Consider the following 19,142-nt stretch of genomic DNA (forward strand, 5'->3'; position numbering starts at 1 on the left):
AGTGATGCTCAATTCTTCAGAGAGTAGGAGATTGTGTAAATCTTCAATAGTGATGGAAGTTTGATGAGCATGAACACGAATAGAGGATGCAAAGGAGCGGTAAGCAGCAGGCAACCCATCGAGAATGCAAATTAGGAGATCATCATCACTTACTGGAGATCCACAAATTGTGAGTTTATTAGCTAAAGTTTTGAATTATTGGAGATATTCTTGCATGGTGAGGTTGCCCTTCTTGAGGTGATATAATTGTCTTTTCAAAGACATTACATGAGTAGGAGTGAGAGAGGCATAGCGACGAGTGAGGACATCCCACACAGCTTTTGCAAATGTAGCGCCAACTACATATGGAAGTGAAGATTCAGATAGAGTAGCATTGATCCAGGAGAGTAGCATATGATCTTTTTCGATCCATATCTTGTAATTTTCGTTAGTTGAAGCAGGCGCTTGGGAGGTTCCATCAATTTAAGACATGAGGTTGTGACCTTTGAGAATTGGTTTGAAAAGAGGATGCCAAAAAAGATAGTTCGAGCTGTTCAGTTTGATGGGTATCGAGTTGGATATGTTTAAGATAACGAGTGAGGGAGATGCAATAGATGAAGATGACTGAGATGATGGATTAGAGCCTGTTGACATTTTCTTTAGGAAGAAGAAAATCGATGAAGAATGAGAGGAGAAGGAGATTGAGGATCGTATGACGGATTATGCCAAATGCAGCTTTGATACCATGAAGAAATCGTAGTTTTTGTATATTGTCATATGATCTCTTTTGTATAGACTATATATAAAGATATTACAAAAGCCCTAAATTAGGGATGATTGAGGATGGTCAAGGCAAGCAGAGAAAATATGGGAACAATATCAACAATATCTTAAATTAGATACAAGATGATTGCTGACTAGGAACGTTATCACATTTCATGTTGGACTTTCAATTGAAGTTGGAGCGAGAGCTCGTCCTGTGTGATTGTGGTAGTGTTGATTTCCATGTGTAAAGCCGGTGGAATCAACCAATAAAATAAAATAAAATAAAATTGGTGCTTTCATCAATTTGATGATGGTTTAAGATAGTGTAGTGCTTCATTCGATCTCATGTCCTTAGCTTGGGTGACTAGCTATGATGGCATGTGAATCTCGCCCTTTCTTTGAGAGTGTTGAGAAATATTGTGAGTAATAAGGGTAAAATAATAACTTAGTTATGAGTAGGGTTAAGCGCGCGCGCGCGTGCACACACACACACACACACACACACACACACACACATATATATATATATATATATTTGTAACCCTTCTCTTTCTTTTGATTATCAGAATACAATTATCATTTACATGGTATCAGAGTCACTCTTTAAAAAAAAAACAAAAGAAAAAAACCCTAGCAACCTACGACGTTGGAGACCACTGTTCCGTCACCGGAAAAGGCCGCGCCTCTGGCCGGCAACCTACAACGTTGATCAGCGCCGGACACCGTCGAAGAGCAGCGCCACCACTGATCGGAGGCTCTCGAATCTCGTCGCCTCACGTGGCTCGTGCGAAGGGAATTGAGGCCCTATCCGTGCACGTGAGTATTTATCAGATCGGGCTGAGTTTCGGAGGAAGCCGGGCGCTGCCCACATTAGTTTCCTTCACAAGGAGCGCGAATTCCTTCCCTTCTCACGGATTTGATTGAAGGGGGAGGTCATGTCAACAACAATTGGAGGTTACGTATAAAGTTTTGTTTTGTCTGGACGTGTAATTGCAAACTTTTCTTTCGTTTTCATGGTCCAAGTTAGGTGCTACTGAGATTTCTTAAAAAAAAAAAAAACCATATATCTCCTTGAATGGGCTTGGAATCTGCACGAAACCAGCCGTGTTGTTGAGCTGGTTGATTCTAGATTATCAGAGTTCAATGAAGAAGAGGCAATACGCATGGTTGCAATAGCGCTCTTGTGCACTCAAACGTCGCCAGCACTAAGACCCCAATGTCCCGTGTGGTGGCAATGTTCTCTGGAGATACTGAAGTGGCAACCGTGTCCACGAGGCCAGGATTCTCAAGGATTGGTGCGCAGGAGAAGCTGTAGGAGCACCCGATTGATCCCCCCACGATCTTGAAGTCGTTCTTTCTTCTGGGGAAGTGATTCGGAAGCAATCTCGTTCTCTCGGATGATGCTGAAGTCGTCCTTTCTCCTGTGTGAAAGCTAGATATCCTAACTACTGGACATGATAGGATGCTTTCTCTTATATTAATTATTAATATTCAATTTTTGTGCTGGCTGTGAGATGCTGGAAAGGCTTCTAGAAATGGCGAATGATGGGATATTTTCTGGTGGTGGACAGTAACCTACTTTATTGCAAAATTTTAGAAGTGACCATTGTGGAGAATAGAGTTGCTGTTTGCACTTGACAGTGATTTGCATTGAATCAATAGAGATATTGAGAATAAGTATACTGGTGCTTTTTTTGTATGGTGATTCGATTGAAGCCTTTCTCGTTGGAACTTTTGTGTATTTGATTGAATTATTGGAATTCGGTATTGGCAATTGTGAAGTTCATTTATTGGGCTCAATCATTCTTTATTCACTAATGGCGACCAATGGATCGACTTCCGGATCTCCTTTTGGTCACTTTCAATTAACATCTATCAAGTTAGATGGAACTAATTATCCATCTTGGTCTAAAGCGGTCGAGATCTATCTTACTGCCACTAGACAACTGGACTATCTCACGTCTACAATATCGTCTGACATGAGTAAAGCTGCCGATTGGATTGCAGGAGATGCGATGATTCGGACCCTATTGTGGAATAGCATGGACCCTAAGGTCAGTCCTCACTTTATTCAATGCGACTCTGCTAAAGCAGTTTGGGATAAGTGTGCATTACTCTATTCGGGGCAAAATAATATGATGTGAGTATGTGATACGTGGGAAAAGTTATTTGATATTCAACGTGGAGATCAATCATTGTCTGATCATTATGCTCGATTCACCACTCTCTGTCAACGATTGGATACTTATCTTCCTGCCTCGAACAATCAAGATGTTTTGGCTTAACGCCAAGAGGATTTGAGGGTAATATTATATCTCAAGTCATTGGGGCCTGAGTATTCATCTCTTCGTCAGCATATTACATCTCAGAGTTCTCTTCCCATAGTAGATGAAGTCTTCTCCCAAGCTCTCCGTTCTACAATTCCTGAGAAGAGTTCTTCCACGCCAGCAGTGGAGATTAGTGCTATGCTTTCTCATGGTTCTAGTTGGCGTGGAGCTCAGGGACGTGGTTATCGAGGTCGTGGACGGGGTGTTGTTTGCAGTGGAAGTCGTGGAGGCCGTGAAGGGGGAGTTGGGACTCGTGGTACCATCAACTCTGGGAATAGTCGTGGTTCCCGCTATTGCCATCATTGTCAAAGAGCTTGACATACAGAAGCTTATTGCTATACACTTCACCCAGAGCTCAAACCACCTATTGCTGCATATGCAGAGGTTGAGGATTCTCATTGTCCTCCCTCAATGGCTCCACCAAGTTCAACTCAAGTTCTTAAGACAGGCGATTCAGTTACATTAACACGTGCTGAGTATGATACATTGGTTCGCTCCCAACAAGTGATAGGATCTTCAGCTCCTACTGCTACTCTGGCACAAACCTCTAAAGGTAGTTCATTATGTTTGTTGTCTGCATCGTTTGATTCTTGGGTTATAGACTCTGGAGCTACCAATCACATGACTGGTAACTCTAACCTATTGTCTTCTTTTCACTCTACATCTACTTCATTATCGAATTCAGTTACATTAGCAAATGGTTCACAATCTCAAGTTATCGGTATGAGAGTTGCTCATTTGAGTCCCTCTCTTTCTTTGTCATCTGTCATTCACCTATCAAAATCTCCTTATAATTTGATTTCTGTTAGCTCGTTGACCAAAGAACTAAATTGTTCTGTGACCTTTTACTCTTCCCGTTGTGTTTATCAGGATTTGAGGACTGGACAGATGATTGGTGGGGGACATGAATCAAATGGCCTGTACTACCTTGATAAGAAGGTGTTAGCTGCTGCAGCTGTGAAATAGACATCCACTGATGTATATCGGATGCATTGTCGTGCTGGTCATCCACCACCAAATCTACTTCGACGTCTATTTCCTGAGTCTAAGTTTGTGAGTTCCTTTCAATGTGAAGCTTGTCAGTTTGGTAAACATCATAGAGCTTCTTTTCCTTCCCGTATTCAGAGTCATGTGTCTAGTCCATTTGAGTTGGTTCACTCAGATGTATGGGGTCCATGTCGTGTGCCTGATGTCTCTGGATTTAGATATTTTGTTACATTCGTGGATGATTTTTCTCGAATGACTTGGTTATTCTTAATAAAAGATCGTACAGAGATTTTTCATTGTTTTCAATTATTCTATTTCGAAGTGTTGAATCAATATAATATCTCTGTCAAACATTTACGATAAGATAATGCTAGAGAATACCTTGCTACAACGTCTGGTTTCCAACCCTTTATGGAATCTCATGGTATTATTCATCAGACGTCCTGCTCATACACTCCACAATAAAATAGCGTAGTTGAACGTAAAAATCGCCATCTTCTTGATGTCGCCCGCTGCCTCATGTTTCATATGCATCTACCTAAACATTTTTGGGGCCATGCTGTTCTTACGGCATGTTATTTAATTAATAGGCTTCCAACTTCTGTTCTTCAAGGAAATACACCATTCTCTATTTTACATCCAAATCGTTCTCTCTTTTCCTTACCTCTTCGAGTCTTTGGGTGTGTTTGTTTTGTACATAATCTTACTCTAGGTCTTGATAAACTGGATCCTAGTGCTGAAAAATGTGTCTTTGTGGGATACTCTCGAACTCAGAAGGGATAGAAATGTTACAGTCCTACTTGTCGTCGTATGTTCGTGTCTACAAATGTGACGTTCTTTGAAGAACAATCATATTTTTCTTCTCAGAATGTTCCACAGACACCTGGTGATAGTGATGATTGTGTACTACCAATGCTTCCACTGCCTTCCATCTCTCCAGCTATCTCCACAAAATTTAAGTTTGCTGACCGCACCTATCATCGACGAAGTACAGTTCCAACTATGACAGTACAGACTTCATCAGCACCTGATTCATCTGTTCCCCCATCAGTTGCAGTGCCAGCCTCTAATCCTGAACCATCCATTGCTTCTCGAAAAGGTACACGTTCTTGTGTTGGTCGTCCTGTTGATCGTTATTCTGGTCTTTCTGATTGTGTTGGTACACGTCATCCTATTTCAAATTTTTTATCCTATGATCGTTTATCTCCTACATTCTCTGCCTTTGTTTCATCGTTGTCTTCTATTTCTGTGCCTAGCAGTGTTGCTGAAGCTCTTGCTCATCCGGGTTGGCGTCGTGCCATGGAAGATGAAATGCAGGCACTAATTCAGAACAAAACTTGGCAGCTTACTTCCTTACCTACTGATAAGCAAACTGTTGGTTGTCGTTGGGTGTTCATTGTTAAAGTTCACCCGGATGGTACTCTTGATCGATTGAAGGCATGATTAGTTGCAAATGGGTATACTCAAACTTATGGTGTCGACTATAATGACACATTCTCTCCCGTGGCCAAAATTCCCTCTGTCCGTGTCTTCATTTCATTGGCTATGCACTTTGGTTGGAACCTTCATCAATTGGACGTCAAAAATGCCTTTTTACATGGTGATCTGGTTGAGGAGGTCTACATGGAGCAACCACCTGGGTTTATTGCTCAGGGGGAGAATGTGGTATGTCATTTACACAAAGCTTTGTATGGACTTAAACAATCTCCTCGTGCTTGGTTTGGTAGATTTAGTGATGCAGTTATCAAATTTGGATTAAAACGGTGTCAGGTAGATCATTCAGTTTTCAGCTCTGTATCTTCGACTGGCTGTATCCTCCTAGTTGTGTATGTGGATGATATAATCATTACTGGCAGTGATTCATGTGGTATTAAAAAACTTAAGCAATTTATGCATAAAGAATTCAATACTAAAGATCTGGGACGTCTTCGATACTTTCTTGGTATTGAAGTATCCTATTCACATGCTGGTATCAATTTATCGCAACGAAAGTATGTACTAAATATCCTTGGTGAGGTTGGATTTCTTGGAGTAAAGCCAGTCGATACCCCTATGGATCCCAATATGAAACTTGATGCAGAACATGGAGAATTACTACATGATCCAGCAAAGTATCGAAGATTAGTTGGTAAGTTAAACTATCTTACTATTACAAGACCTGATATATCCTTCGCGATTAGTGTAGTAAGTCAATTCATGAGTTCTTCTCGTACCACTCATTGGGATGCCGTACTTCGGATCGTCAAATATTTGAAGGGAGCGCCAGGTAAAGGACTACAGTTCAAGAATTATGGCCATTTAAACACTGCAGGTTTTTCTGATGCCGACTGGGCTGGATGTCCCATGGATAAAAGATCTACTTCAGGCTATTGTGTGTTTCTTGGGGGTAATTTAGTTGCATGGAAAAGCAAGAAACAACATGTAGTTTCCCGATCAAGCGCTGAAGCTGAATATCGTGCTATGGCACATGTGACAAGTGAATTACTATGGTTGAGAATGTTACTATTAGAGATTGGAATGTCACCATCAAATCCATCAATGTTGTATTGTGATAATCAATCCGCTATTCATATTGCTTCAAATCCAGTCTTCCACGAGCGAACTAAGCACATTGAGGTTGATTGTCATTTTGTGCGAGGAAAAGTTCAGAAAGGTGATGTTATTCTTCAACATACAAAGTCGGAGGATCAACTCGCAGACATTTTTACGAAATCTCTACGGGGGAATAGAGTGAGCGTCTTATGTAACAAGTTGGGATTATTTGATATTTATATCCCAACTTGAAGGGGAGTGTTGAGAAATATTGTGAGTAATAAGGGTAAAATAGTAACTTAGTTATGAGTAGGGTTAAGCACACATATATATATTTGTAACCCTTCTCTTTCTTTTGATTATCAGAATACAATTATCATTTACAGAGAGGAAGACTAGAATTTGTGGGTACACGGCATTGGCTTGAAATGCATGGAGTCGGTTCACGTCAGAATTCTACTGATGGGATACATGCTCGAATGTGGACCTTTTCAGGGAAAGTCAAGAGTGTGATATTGCTAGATAAATTTTCTTGACTGGTGAAGCAATTTACTCAGACTATGTTTTGGCACATGGCGGTATTTGGTTGTGTTGTGACGGGCAATGCAGCGTGCCTAATAATCTTGTCGAACAAAAGTCTGATGGCTAATCTTGTGGTCCTTTAGACTTCATGCGGAAAAGCTTATTGCTATTTTGAATCATCAAGGGCGATAGTTGTCATTGGCTATCACACACCACACTAACAGGTGAGATCTAGCATGACAAGCTCTGAACATCTTCCCAGTGGTTTGTTATCAGGTGTGATGTATCCGCTTTAATTGAGCTGATTTTGACCATTGCACCTTATTGTTAAACTTGTACCCAATGTGAATTTTAGTTAGTGTTGTCTTGTTGATGTTTAGGAATAGTGACCCATTGCTTACTAGCGTTCGTCCATTTGAGTTTGATACTCTTGACTTTGATCAATACATATTCTCGTGCTGAAATGTGCTGGAATTAGAATTACGCATGCTGGTTGTGATTTCTCTTCTCCATTTTGGCCATGATATAGGTGAAATTTGATATACTTTTTGGTCATAAATGTTTACATGCCTTTGTGATATGATAGATTCTGAAATCACATTAATTCTTTGCTAAGTAATTGGGGAATTGTGTTTTGAACATGCTTGAATTTGCTGAATGGAGCTTGGATTTGTTGGTTGCTTTGGTTCATCCGTAGATGAAAGATATTGTATCTTGTTTTATTTTATTTGAGACTTGTAAGGGTATTTTGTGAACATTTCTGTTGTGCTGGTTTGAGATGAGTTCATACTTTAATTCTGTATATAAAAACCTCGGTTGAAATGTATGCTGTGTGCTTGAACAATATCAGTATGTGTATATGTTTAAACTGGATCAGGATTCTCTCCGTTGCTCAATTCGTTCGTTCATTTTAGTCATTTAAGCTTCACTTAGGCTTTGTTTTATTTTTTCTTCATGAATATGTGTGGATCTTAGTCTTGCTAGTGTGTTCTTTGTGGGGCCTCAGATGATTTGCTTTAGTGAGGAAATGCATATATTTATTTCTTTGGAGAAAAATACGAACATGAGAGAAAAAACTCATATAGTTTCTGGAATCGATTGTGAAAATGGTGGTGACTAAATGTGGTATGAGCAAATGGCAATATTGCATCACCAGTTACATGTGGTTTTCGTGATGTTCTAAGCCATTGATATCAAATTTTTGTAAATCATGCACATTCATTGTTATGATGGTGTTATCTATTGATTGCTACTTGCTACACGCTAAAAGCCTAACACTCATGTTGCAAATGAAGAGTTTTTCTCTTACCCCATTTGAGCTCCGAGGAGAAGTTTAGGGTTTTTCCCAATAACATGTGTGTTATAAATTTCTTATTTTCTACTAAGAAAATAATACATGAATTTGGAAATAACGTATGCGATTGGCATTGTTTTGCTTTATTACACAAACATGAACATGCACATTTATATGTTTGATGTGATGTTAATTATATTACTTGTTATGACATGGTGAATTTTTTATTTATTTTTTAATGATGTGGGCTCTAGCCATTGGTTGTTCTGCTCTTTGTATTGATATTCTCATTGTTAGGGATGCCTCCGAGATTGATTTATAGTTTGACAACCTGATATGAAGACATGGCTAAAGGCTACATGTTCCCTATTGTATGGGATGCCTCGCAGTGATATAATAAAAGGCATTTTACACGGTGGATTTCCCATTGTATTAGAAGTATACAATAATGTTAATAGAATCTTGGATTCAGATGAGATAAAATCTGCTATAGATTATGTGTTCAACTTTAAAGAGAGTAGTTTGGAAATCAACCAAACGAAATTGTGGGGAAAATGACAATCCTGCTAAACCAAAATTCAACTTGGTTGAAGTAGATGATTTGATGACACAATTTTGTGGTCATTTTCTAGGCCAATATTATGGCCAATATGAAAAAATGTGTAGTAGACTAAGGTGCTACTAGGCACATATGTGCAAATATCCTTCTACACTTTAGTAGGAAGGAGAAGATAAGAAAATATTTATTTTGGTATTTTGAGAACTACTATAGTTCTTGAAGAAAGAGAATATTCTTCTCAAACTTATATTAGAAAATGAGGCTAAGTAGTTGAGATTGAGAATAAATTGACACCTTATGTGTCTAAGTATTGTGATTGCCAAGTGGCAATAACCATTGTAATGAAAACTTTTCAATTGTAAAATAGACACATCTGATTGAGGGATGATGAGGTAAAACAGTTGCTTAATGATGGAATTATGTCCATTGATTATATGAAGTCAGAAATGGATTTTGGTCAATCCTCTAACTATTCATCGAGGGGATTGGGACAAACCAACTGAAGAAAATCAATAGTGATAGTAACCCAACCTATGTGATTTGCAAATGTTGATTTAGTACACTATTAAAATTATTGTCCATCCTAAGATGAGAATAGTGCAAAACTGCAAGGAAAAAAAGGTTGGGTTAAGCTCTTAATGAAATTCCATAGCCATTATTGGTAGTGTATTAAGTTGCAAAATACACTTGATGGAATCACCAATATAAGTGTGGAGTGGGGCCGCTCTTATGAGAATTTTTGGCGAAAATCTCTAAAGCACTTATGAATAAACCAAGCACGCACATGGCCTATTAGCACAAAACCGCATTGAACAACAAAGTTTGTGGGAGTGCAATGTGATTGATGAAAATTATAATTCACAAAAGAAATTTTTGGTTCATAGAAGTTTCAAACTTCACCAATAATTTCGTGAATTGGATTTCATTTTTTCTAGGGCTGGTTCATAGCCTAACAAGTACCAGTTCCGATGTATTACACTCTAATAACCCAGCATCATTATTAATTTTTTATTTTCAAAATCTTTTGAAATATGTGGGGGATTGTTGGATATTTCAATAATATTTTGAAATATTTATAATAATAGCTTCAATAAAAGTTATGACCGTATCGAAGACCATTATTATTTTTAACGGTCACATAACGGTTTCTTAACGGTCATATAACGGCTTTTTAAATCGTTTTGTAACGTTTAATTTATTTTTCAAATAAATCCTCCATTATTTTATAACGGCTCTTTTAACGGCTCTATTTTGTCTGAATATAAAAATAAAATCTCATAAGACAATCTTGAAAATATACACTGAAAGAAAGAGAGAATATCCTTCATTTAAAATCTTTCCTTTTCTTTTCCTTGCTGGGTTATACACAAAAATTGTTCTGTTTCATTTTAATATTCAATGCGGAGTATAGAGAAATGTCTGTTGTATCTTGGGAGGATAACCGCTGAAATCTTATACATCGAGTTTCGTACTCCGAGGGGCATAATTATCCTTAAGGACAGTACTTGCACATTTCAGACATTTGTTTTTAATTTTCTAATCCTTTGCAATATATTAACAGTTATTATTATTTTATGTATCGTATTATTTTTTTCTAACACATGTTTCCCCATGCCGACGGCATGTGCGATGCTATAGTCAAGACCCTTCTAGTCAGGGCAACCGCAGCATCCGCATAAGTCTAGGTATACAGTTTGGATTCATCTGCATTCTTCTTGGTCAGCTAGTTGAACGACTCATTCGAAGACTCGAAACCGACCATTTCAACTGAACCTTTTCTTGGCTGTTGGAAGAAGTTCCTGTTATTTTTCAAAGCATAGCACATGGTCGATCCACGTATGAACTGATCCGATTCAGTTCCGAGCTGGTTCTGCGAAACTAAAACCGGCTAAGAACATGGCTGGTTCATTGGTTCTTGGGTTGAATCAATTTGTAAGCCTCGTCTTGAAAGAAAGCATGAGGCTTTTGCACTCACTAAAATTGGAACCATGATCTTCAATATATGAACAAACAACAACAATATCACTCGAGGAAGAGTAATTTTTGTAAGGAAAATGTGCGACTTTTGTGTCTAACCATAAAGAAGGCCGATTTTTTTTTTTTTTTTACAGAAGAGGGAAGGGAACCGACTCGAAACTGGTCAGGAATCCGTTGGTTCGGATACATCCATTTTGTGTATCGATCAGTTTCCCAGCTTTAATTTTCAGATCGGGGATAAACACAATCAATTCCCAAAGTGTGGTGTTTGCCAAGTGAAAGCATATCATATGTAGTTTTTAAATACGAAATAGTACATAAAAGAAAAGATTGAATATAGGAGCAGGTGAATATTTAGTTTTTAAATACGAAATATTGCTAAAAAGAAATGATCGAATATAGGAGCAGGTTGAACAAGTGAGTAGAGGGAGCCTACTCACTTCTTATATGGTCAATTACGAGAACTTGTCTCACTTTTGCGAATTAAAAAGATTCTGAATATGAGAACTTGATCATGCTTAAATTACTGTAACACTCTTTGATACATTTCTCTTTAAATGAAGATGTATTACATGCAGTCTTTATCGATTTATTGTCCTAAACTGCTAACACGTAAAAAAAGATAATGTGAATACACAAACATGAATATATCGCTCAGTTACCAAAACAGGAAACAAATTGTGGAAAAACTGAAGAACCCGGAAGCATGAGCAAGCAAATTCCCATGATTGATCGACGAAGTGGGAGCTTGTGCAAAATGCATTCACATGATATCTACAAGAACTATGTGAAATTCCCAATTATGATGCATGGTTATGCATGAACTAACAGACTATAAAAATGCTTAGGATGCGTTTGGTAACGTTTCGTTAAAAATTGTTTTAGGGAATAAAAATTTAAAAATTTATTTCTGTTCCCTGGAATAATTTTTGAACAGAAAAATGTGTTTGATAAACTTGTTCCTGGAATAGAAAAAGAACAGGAACACGTTTGGTAAACTTGTATAATTTATTTATTTATTTATTAAATATTTTTATTTTATTTTTCCTTTTTTTATTTTTTATATTTTCTTCCTTTTGGCGGTTGCCGGTCTCGGCCATGGCCAGCGGACCGTCGACGAGGGTCGGCGGCCTCGCCCAGCCACAACAAGGTTTGCTGGCACCTTCGGCGAGGTCGCCGGCCCGACGGCCCGTCGCCTACCATGGCCAAGGCCGGCGCGGCCAAAAAAAAAAAAGAAGAAAAGAAAAAGAAAAGAAAGAATAGGAAAGAATAGGAAAGAGAAAAATTGTTTCTCGGAAGTGTTCCAGAAATAAGAAACAATTTTTTTTTCTTGTTTTGTTTCAATTTTGTTCCCGGAAGAAACAAGTCTTGGGAACAAAAATGCAAACAAACGCGTTTTTATTTTTTTTTTTTTTGTTCTCCGGAACAAAAAAAATAGGAATTGTGTTCATAATTAGAAATAAAGAACACAAACAAACAGAGCCTTAGTATGCAACCTATACTAATCTTTTTGACATTTTCTTGTCTAGTTAACAAGACAAGATGCAATAATACCCGCTAAGACATTATGACCGAAATCTATGTACCTGTGTGCTTGAAAACGATAGTCCTATAGGAAACTCTCAAGCACGGTTCTAAGATATCTATCTGGGTCTTCTGTTTATTGTCGACCCGGAGCCAGAAGATGGCGGGGAGGTGTGAGCAGAAAGGTCTCAGCTGCGTTAGCGAGGTCTCGCACCAGAAGAGCTAAGCAGAGCTCTCCTAGTTTTCCCATTTTCTCTTGAATGATATGGGCTTTGGTCGCTCTTGTTGTTCACTGCGCATTGGAATCAACTCCTAGAACGGACTCACAGCTTGTAGCTTTTTGGGTTTAATCCATCTTTTTCGTGCTCTATTCCCTTGAGATCTGCTCATTTTTCTTTTCCCAGTTCCGACACATGAAAGAGATTAGGATCTTGCATAATCTCAGATGGAATATTTCAGTCGTGTTGCTCGGTTGTAGCTGGGAGATCTAGAATATAAATTATTACAAAGGACCGAGATTGAGAAACAGCAAGAGTTAAAGGTGTTCCTTACACGAAGATGGAATATTCCACTTCCTATATCAATGTCGACATCATTCTTCAGGTGATTTATAATTTAAGGTCGCAAGTCGCATCCGCGTGCAAGGACTTTATGAAAATTAAAATCCCTGACTTTGTGCCGTCTAGTTGGGCTCCTATTATTTTGTTCCGTGATTGATGATTTAAAGATACTTTCTTGTAATTGATTTTTTCATATCACTTGCACGTATGAAATTATAAAAAAATATTTTTATCATTAGTGCGCTAGATACTTCCTATTCAAAAACAATTAAGATATTGGATACTTATCTTAAGGATTTCATAAACGATCATCTTAGTGTGCCAGTTAATTTTGCTGATAGAGAAATGTTTCAATTTTCAATGGCATGGTGATTGTAACACGAAAAGGACACCGTGTTGAAAATTACAAGCTTTTTGTACTTGGGTGCTTGACAAGTATTTTGAAGTATTCATTAATGAATTTCATAAGATCATCTTGTTTGGACTTCTCCGAAAGCACAAAACAGCTTTTTAACTTTCCTTGGAAAATTTAAAATATTAGTTGTGTTTTAAATAGTATAGGAAAATTAAATGTAAATTGATATATCAACATCTTGGGAGTTTAAGATTAACAAGAAAGTCACATTGAATGCCCACAAGATTTAGAAAAAGTTAAAATAAAACTCAGTCATTGGCCTTCAGTACTTGCCGATGAATTAAAACAAAATCTAAGTATTATGGAAAAAGGGCATTATATCCTAAAACTTTCAATTTTAGTTCTAATTTATAATTTTACTATAAACTTTTTTTCATCTTATACAAAAATCTCAACTTTTGGTCTAGTTTCAATTTTATCCTTTTTATTTTTTTTTAAATTTTATAAAATACCACTAATTTAGGTCAAGTCTCAATTCTACCATAAATATTTTTGTCTTATTAAAAACCACAAATTTTTATTTGAGTTCTATATCAACCTCCGTCAAAACTCCATTTAGAATTGCCTTATCCAAAAATAATTCTTTCTTCGAGGACATTGTTGATGATTTTTTGCGATATATTTATCAAAGTATACTCTAAGTAAATTTAATTTTTAAGATGTGGAGCGTGCATTGCACGAAATTATTTATGTATTAGAAACTCTAAAAGTCATTCCTTCGCGAAACCCACGGGAAGGATGACGAGAAACCTCCGTCAACTCATAATAAAATGCCACGCTTCGCAGTCCCCATGGTGATATTGGTTCTTGCTCTGTTCGACACACTTCCCCTCTCTCTCTGTCTCTCTCTCAATCTCTCTCATATGCATCAGCAGCCTCGGCTTCTCTGCAAGTTAATTCTTGTGGGTCTACCCTTTTCCCGCCGTACCGGAGCTCGAAAATGGCGGGAGGCGTGAACAGGAAGATTTCTGCTGCATCAGCGAGGTCTCACACCAGAAGAGCTAAGCAGGGCTCTGCTCTTGTGCTGCCTTCGGGTGGGTTGCCCTTTTGGTTTTTTCCGTGATTTATTTGGGCTTTGATTGCCTCTTGTTTCTTCACCCCGCGTTGGAACCCGCCCTGACTGTTTGGAACCAGACCGGACTGAACCAGAACCGGCGGTTCCCATGGAGGCCGGTCTGACTTCCAATTCTAATTTAGTGGAATTGATGAGTACTGATCCAGTTCCCAACATGCAACTACCTGTTCATCCACCCGGACTTGATTGGCATAAAAAGTGGGGGTCAGAACTCCAAAGTGTCCTGCTTTTTGGAAGTAATCACAACATGTTTAATTTACTTGGTTCAGCTTGTCTTATGTTGTCTGATACCATCATTTCTGTTGTCCTACAATAATTATCTCCGTCTGTATATTTTGTCATATGTTCTTCGTACTTTCACCGCTGAGAAACAAAAGAAAAAACTTGAGCTCGTGGTGCGAAGAATAGCTCCGTACCTGGTACTTTGGACATGAGACCCTTGAAATGGTATTGAAATTCTCTGACCGAAAGATCCCAATTGTTCTGTGATCGGTTTCTCTTACGCTTCTTAACTCTGGCATTTTTCCTTATCTGAAAGCAAAGAGCATCCACAGGTCTAGTATTCCGATTTCGTGCCTGTACTGTTAAATTGCATTCTCACGGGATTTGATTTCAGGGAGTTTCACCAAATTGTTGGCGGTTTTATTTGTTGGAATTCTTGCATTGGCGTATCGAGCAATCCAACCTGCTGCACCGAGGATACCGGGAACTCCAGGTGGTCCCCCTGTTACAGCACCGAGGATAAAGCTTAGAGATGGAAGACATTTAGCATACAAAGAACACGGCAAGCCAAAGGACGTAGCAAAGTATAAAATTGTATTCGTCCATGGTTTTGATTCTTGTCGGCATGATGCTGTCGTGGCCAACGCTTTATCTCAGGTGCTTGGATATATATATGTGTGTGTGTGTGTGTGTGTGTGTGTGTATCTTCCCATTCTGCTTCCAGTGTAAAAATTGTGCATGCTAAGACTCTGAGAATGCTCTATTTGTGTCCTTATGATTTCTTATCCACTGGGTTCTTCCAGGAAATTATCGATGACTTGGGTATATACATTGTGTCCTTTGATCGACCTGGTTATGGTGAGAGCGACCCTGACCCAAAACGAACACCGAAGAGCATCGCGTTAGACATCGAAGGGCTTGCTGACAAATTGGGTCTAGGCTCACGATTTTATGTGATTGGAATGTCCATGGGAGGGCAGGTGGTGTGGGGCTGCCTCAAATACATTCCTCACAGGTATCAATCCTTTTGCGTAACCGTTAGTATTACCATGTAATGCTGACTTAAGTTTAAATAAAATGGGGCATAGTTACGAGTGGGTGCATTCTCTATTACTCTAATTGTTTTAAATGATTCACAGACTAGCAGGAACAGTCCTTCTGGCTCCGGTTGTCAACTACTGGTGGCCTGGCTTTCCAGCAAACCTGTCGAAGGAAGCGTACTACCAACAGTTTCAGCAAGATCAATGGACTCTCCGGGTTGCTCATTACATTCCCTGGCTTACCTATTGGTGGAACACTCAAAAATGGTTTCCTGCTTCTTGTGTTGTGGCTCATCATCCTGATATTTTTTCTCCTCCCGACAAGGCAATCCTTTCCAAGCTTCCCCTGAGACGACCACATGCGGTGTGTTAACTTCCTTTTTATAAGTCTCATGCATTTGCTTTCTGTTGTTTAGCTAAAGCTATTAGTTTGAAATTGAGAAGAATGAAGTTATTTACATCTAGTTTCTATGTGCATATACGCCATCTCATGAAAGGCAATCTTACTATCACATGGCTTTGACTTGAGGTCTTGCAGCATTTCCATGTTTTCCCAACATTTCAGGGATCTGTTCATGGTCCAAGTTCTTTGGGCTGCTGTAGGAAGCATTTCTAGAAATTTTGGAGTATCATCAATATATGCAACTTTGCTGCATGGCATTGAGAATATTAAATTTTCTCCGTGAGTTCTTTTCTTCAAGGGAACATCTTTTATTTAGTATTGGAAGGTTTCACATATTAAACTTCTACTCTATTAATCTTTTGTTCGTTATATTTTCACTTTAACATGCTGAAGATTTTGAGAAAGGGGAAAGCTTGATTTATTTTGGGGGAGAGAACTTTTAAGTTCCTCCATTCAAGCATGGACTAATATTTTGTTTCCTTAAAATAGCATCCTCACCCCGGGTCCATTCCACTGAGAGATCTATGGCAATAGAAAGTCTTCTTCTATACCAGAGGCAAATGGACTTTTTCAGTGAAATGGTGATAGATATACTGAGTAAAGATGAATAGTTCTTTTCTCAATATCTTTGCTCCGTCTGTTTAACTAACGATTTGTATAATGATGCTAAAATCATGGACTGCGTATCCCTTTCTCAATCTCACTATTATCTACAATTCCTGTTGCTCAGAACAGCATGATGGGCCTTTTGTTCTCCTCGATGCAATTTGTGATAATCCTTACTTTATCTCAGATTGAGTTGGATGCTTTAATGATCAGGCACAGGTAAGACAGCAAGGAGAATATGAGACTCTCCACCGAGACATGATGATTGGGTTCGGTAACTGGGAGTTCGATCCGATGGATTTGGAAAATGCATTTCCCAATGGCGAAGGTTCTGTACATTTATGGCAGGGTGACAATGATTTGCTCGTGCCTGTCATGCTGCAGCGTTTCATCGCCCACCGGCTTCCCTGGATTAAGTATCACGAGCTGCCCCAGACTGGTCACGTGTTTCCTCTTGCTGAGGGCATGTGCAATGCTATAGTCAAGACACTTCTAGTTGGGGAAACCACTGCATTCGCGTAACTCTTGGTAGAGAATTTGGATTCCTAATGTCATATTGATGCATCTGTCATATCAGGCGGTATGTAGACCCTTTGTCTGGATAGTGGACATGCCGTTCTTCTGGTTCTATGTATTTTTCCCCCCAATCTGCCTGGTTTGTGGAGACAGGTCTTATTAATGTTTCTACTTCTTGGTCAGCTAGTCGAACAACTCCTTTGAAGACTTGAAACGACCATTTTAACTAAACCTCTTCTTGTCTGTTGGAAGAAGTTTCTTTCATCTTTGAAAGCATTGCTCACGTTTGACCCACGTATGAACATGAGAATGCCATGTTGTCAGAGAAATGCTTTGTATTTTACAACAACCCTTGTCGAGAGGTGATGGTTTATGGCCTTGTGTTGACAAATTTGCTGTGCTCTTTTGAAGTAAGGAATGGAAAATTCAAAAGGTTCTTTTCGATGCCGTTGTCAAATGAAGAAATTTCACAAGCACTGTCCTTTTGGTATTTTGTGTATCCAGCTGGACAATTCTTTTGCCATCCCAAGCTGCGACCTCATCAAAAGTCATATCGACAAGATCAACACGATGGTTCAGCAGTATCAGATCTACGGTCGTAAAAGGACGTGAAGTGAATAGATCTTACGATCAAAGCCTGATCACTGAACTATTGGATTTTGTGGACATTTTACGAATTAGAGGGCAATAAGGAAGCATGTATTTTATGGATGCTTTGTCTTGCCGCGATTATATCTTAGTTGTTTTCAACTTGGGTGAGGCACTTGCTCTGATTCTGGAACCGACCGCAACTGATCCCATTCAATTCCGATTTCCTTCCAAGGACCTAGAATTGGCTTATGACTGGTTCGGTTCCGCGTTCTCCGGAACCAATCCAGCGAGGCCAGTTCACCGGCTCTTGGATTTCTAATGCTCTTCTAAAAACAAGATACAAGACTTTTGCACTCACCAAAACTTGAATCGTGACCTTTAAGATATACAAAAGTACTTAAATTATCACTTGATGAAGAGTAAGTTCCATGATAACATGGTGTCACTCTCATATTTTCTTGCAAACAAGGCTGGATCTTGAGTAGAAATAGGAACTAGTATGGAACTTGTTAAGCCCAGACCTCACTCGCAACAATATTGTCTACTTTAGGCCAAAACCCAGCATGGTTTTGTTCCTCTAGACTTCCCCTAGACTTTTCCTTACTATACCTAGGTGATGTGAGATTCAATTCATTTCTATCACCACGCCATCTAGAGTTGGAGCTGTACCTTGTCCAAGCTCTCTCTAGCCTCAGCGCTCACTCCCTCCTTCATAGGACCAGGTTGTTACAGGCCCACTAGTTTTTGCATGGTTCATCCTCGAAGCACACTTTTGACTGGGCTATTGACTCTGATACTATAATGTTAAGCCCAAGCCTCTCTCGCAATGATATTGTTCGCTCTCCCAATGATATTGTCCACTTTGGGCCGAAACTCGCACAATTTTGTTCCTCTGGGCTTCCTCCCAAAAAGGCTTCATTGCAAGTTAGGACAAGTGCCATCTCATATATGGTACTTCACCTCACCACACTCATATAATGTGAGATTTGGTTCATCGCTACCTCCTGTCATCTTAGAGTCAAAGCCGCACCTTGTCTGAACCCTTTCTGGCCGCGGCAATCACTCTTACCCTCATAAGACCGGGTCGTTACAAAATTGGCAGTATCAAGATATGTATCGACTGGTATCTCGATTTAGGGGATCGGTTCTCAAATCTAGGCCAGGGTCCGATCTACGCCAAGATGTCTTGTGTTGTGTTAGCCAGGTAAATATATATTATATGTAGTTTATAATACAAAATAGTACATA

The 19,142-nt window shown here is 39.0% G+C and overlaps 1 protein-coding gene across 1 annotated transcript; it reads left to right on the forward strand.

Moving 5' to 3' along the window:
* The first annotated feature begins 14,273 nt into the window (after nucleotides 1–14,273).
* LOC108953826 lies at nucleotides 14,274–17,493 on the forward strand. The gene is made up of 5 exons (XM_010051180.3): nucleotides 14,274–14,475; nucleotides 15,133–15,395; nucleotides 15,542–15,753; nucleotides 15,878–16,142; nucleotides 17,001–17,493. The coding sequence occupies exons 1-5, from the start codon at nucleotides 14,382–14,384 to the stop codon at nucleotides 17,307–17,309; spliced, it is 1,143 nt and encodes a 380-aa protein (XP_010049482.2). The 5' UTR covers nucleotides 14,274–14,381; the 3' UTR covers nucleotides 17,310–17,493.
* Nucleotides 17,494–19,142: the final 1,649 nt, after the last annotated feature.

Source organism: Eucalyptus grandis, chromosome 1 (assembly GCF_016545825.1).
Source record: "Eucalyptus grandis isolate ANBG69807.140 chromosome 1, ASM1654582v1, whole genome shotgun sequence".
NCBI classification, from domain to species: Eukaryota; Viridiplantae; Streptophyta; class Magnoliopsida; order Myrtales; family Myrtaceae; genus Eucalyptus; species Eucalyptus grandis.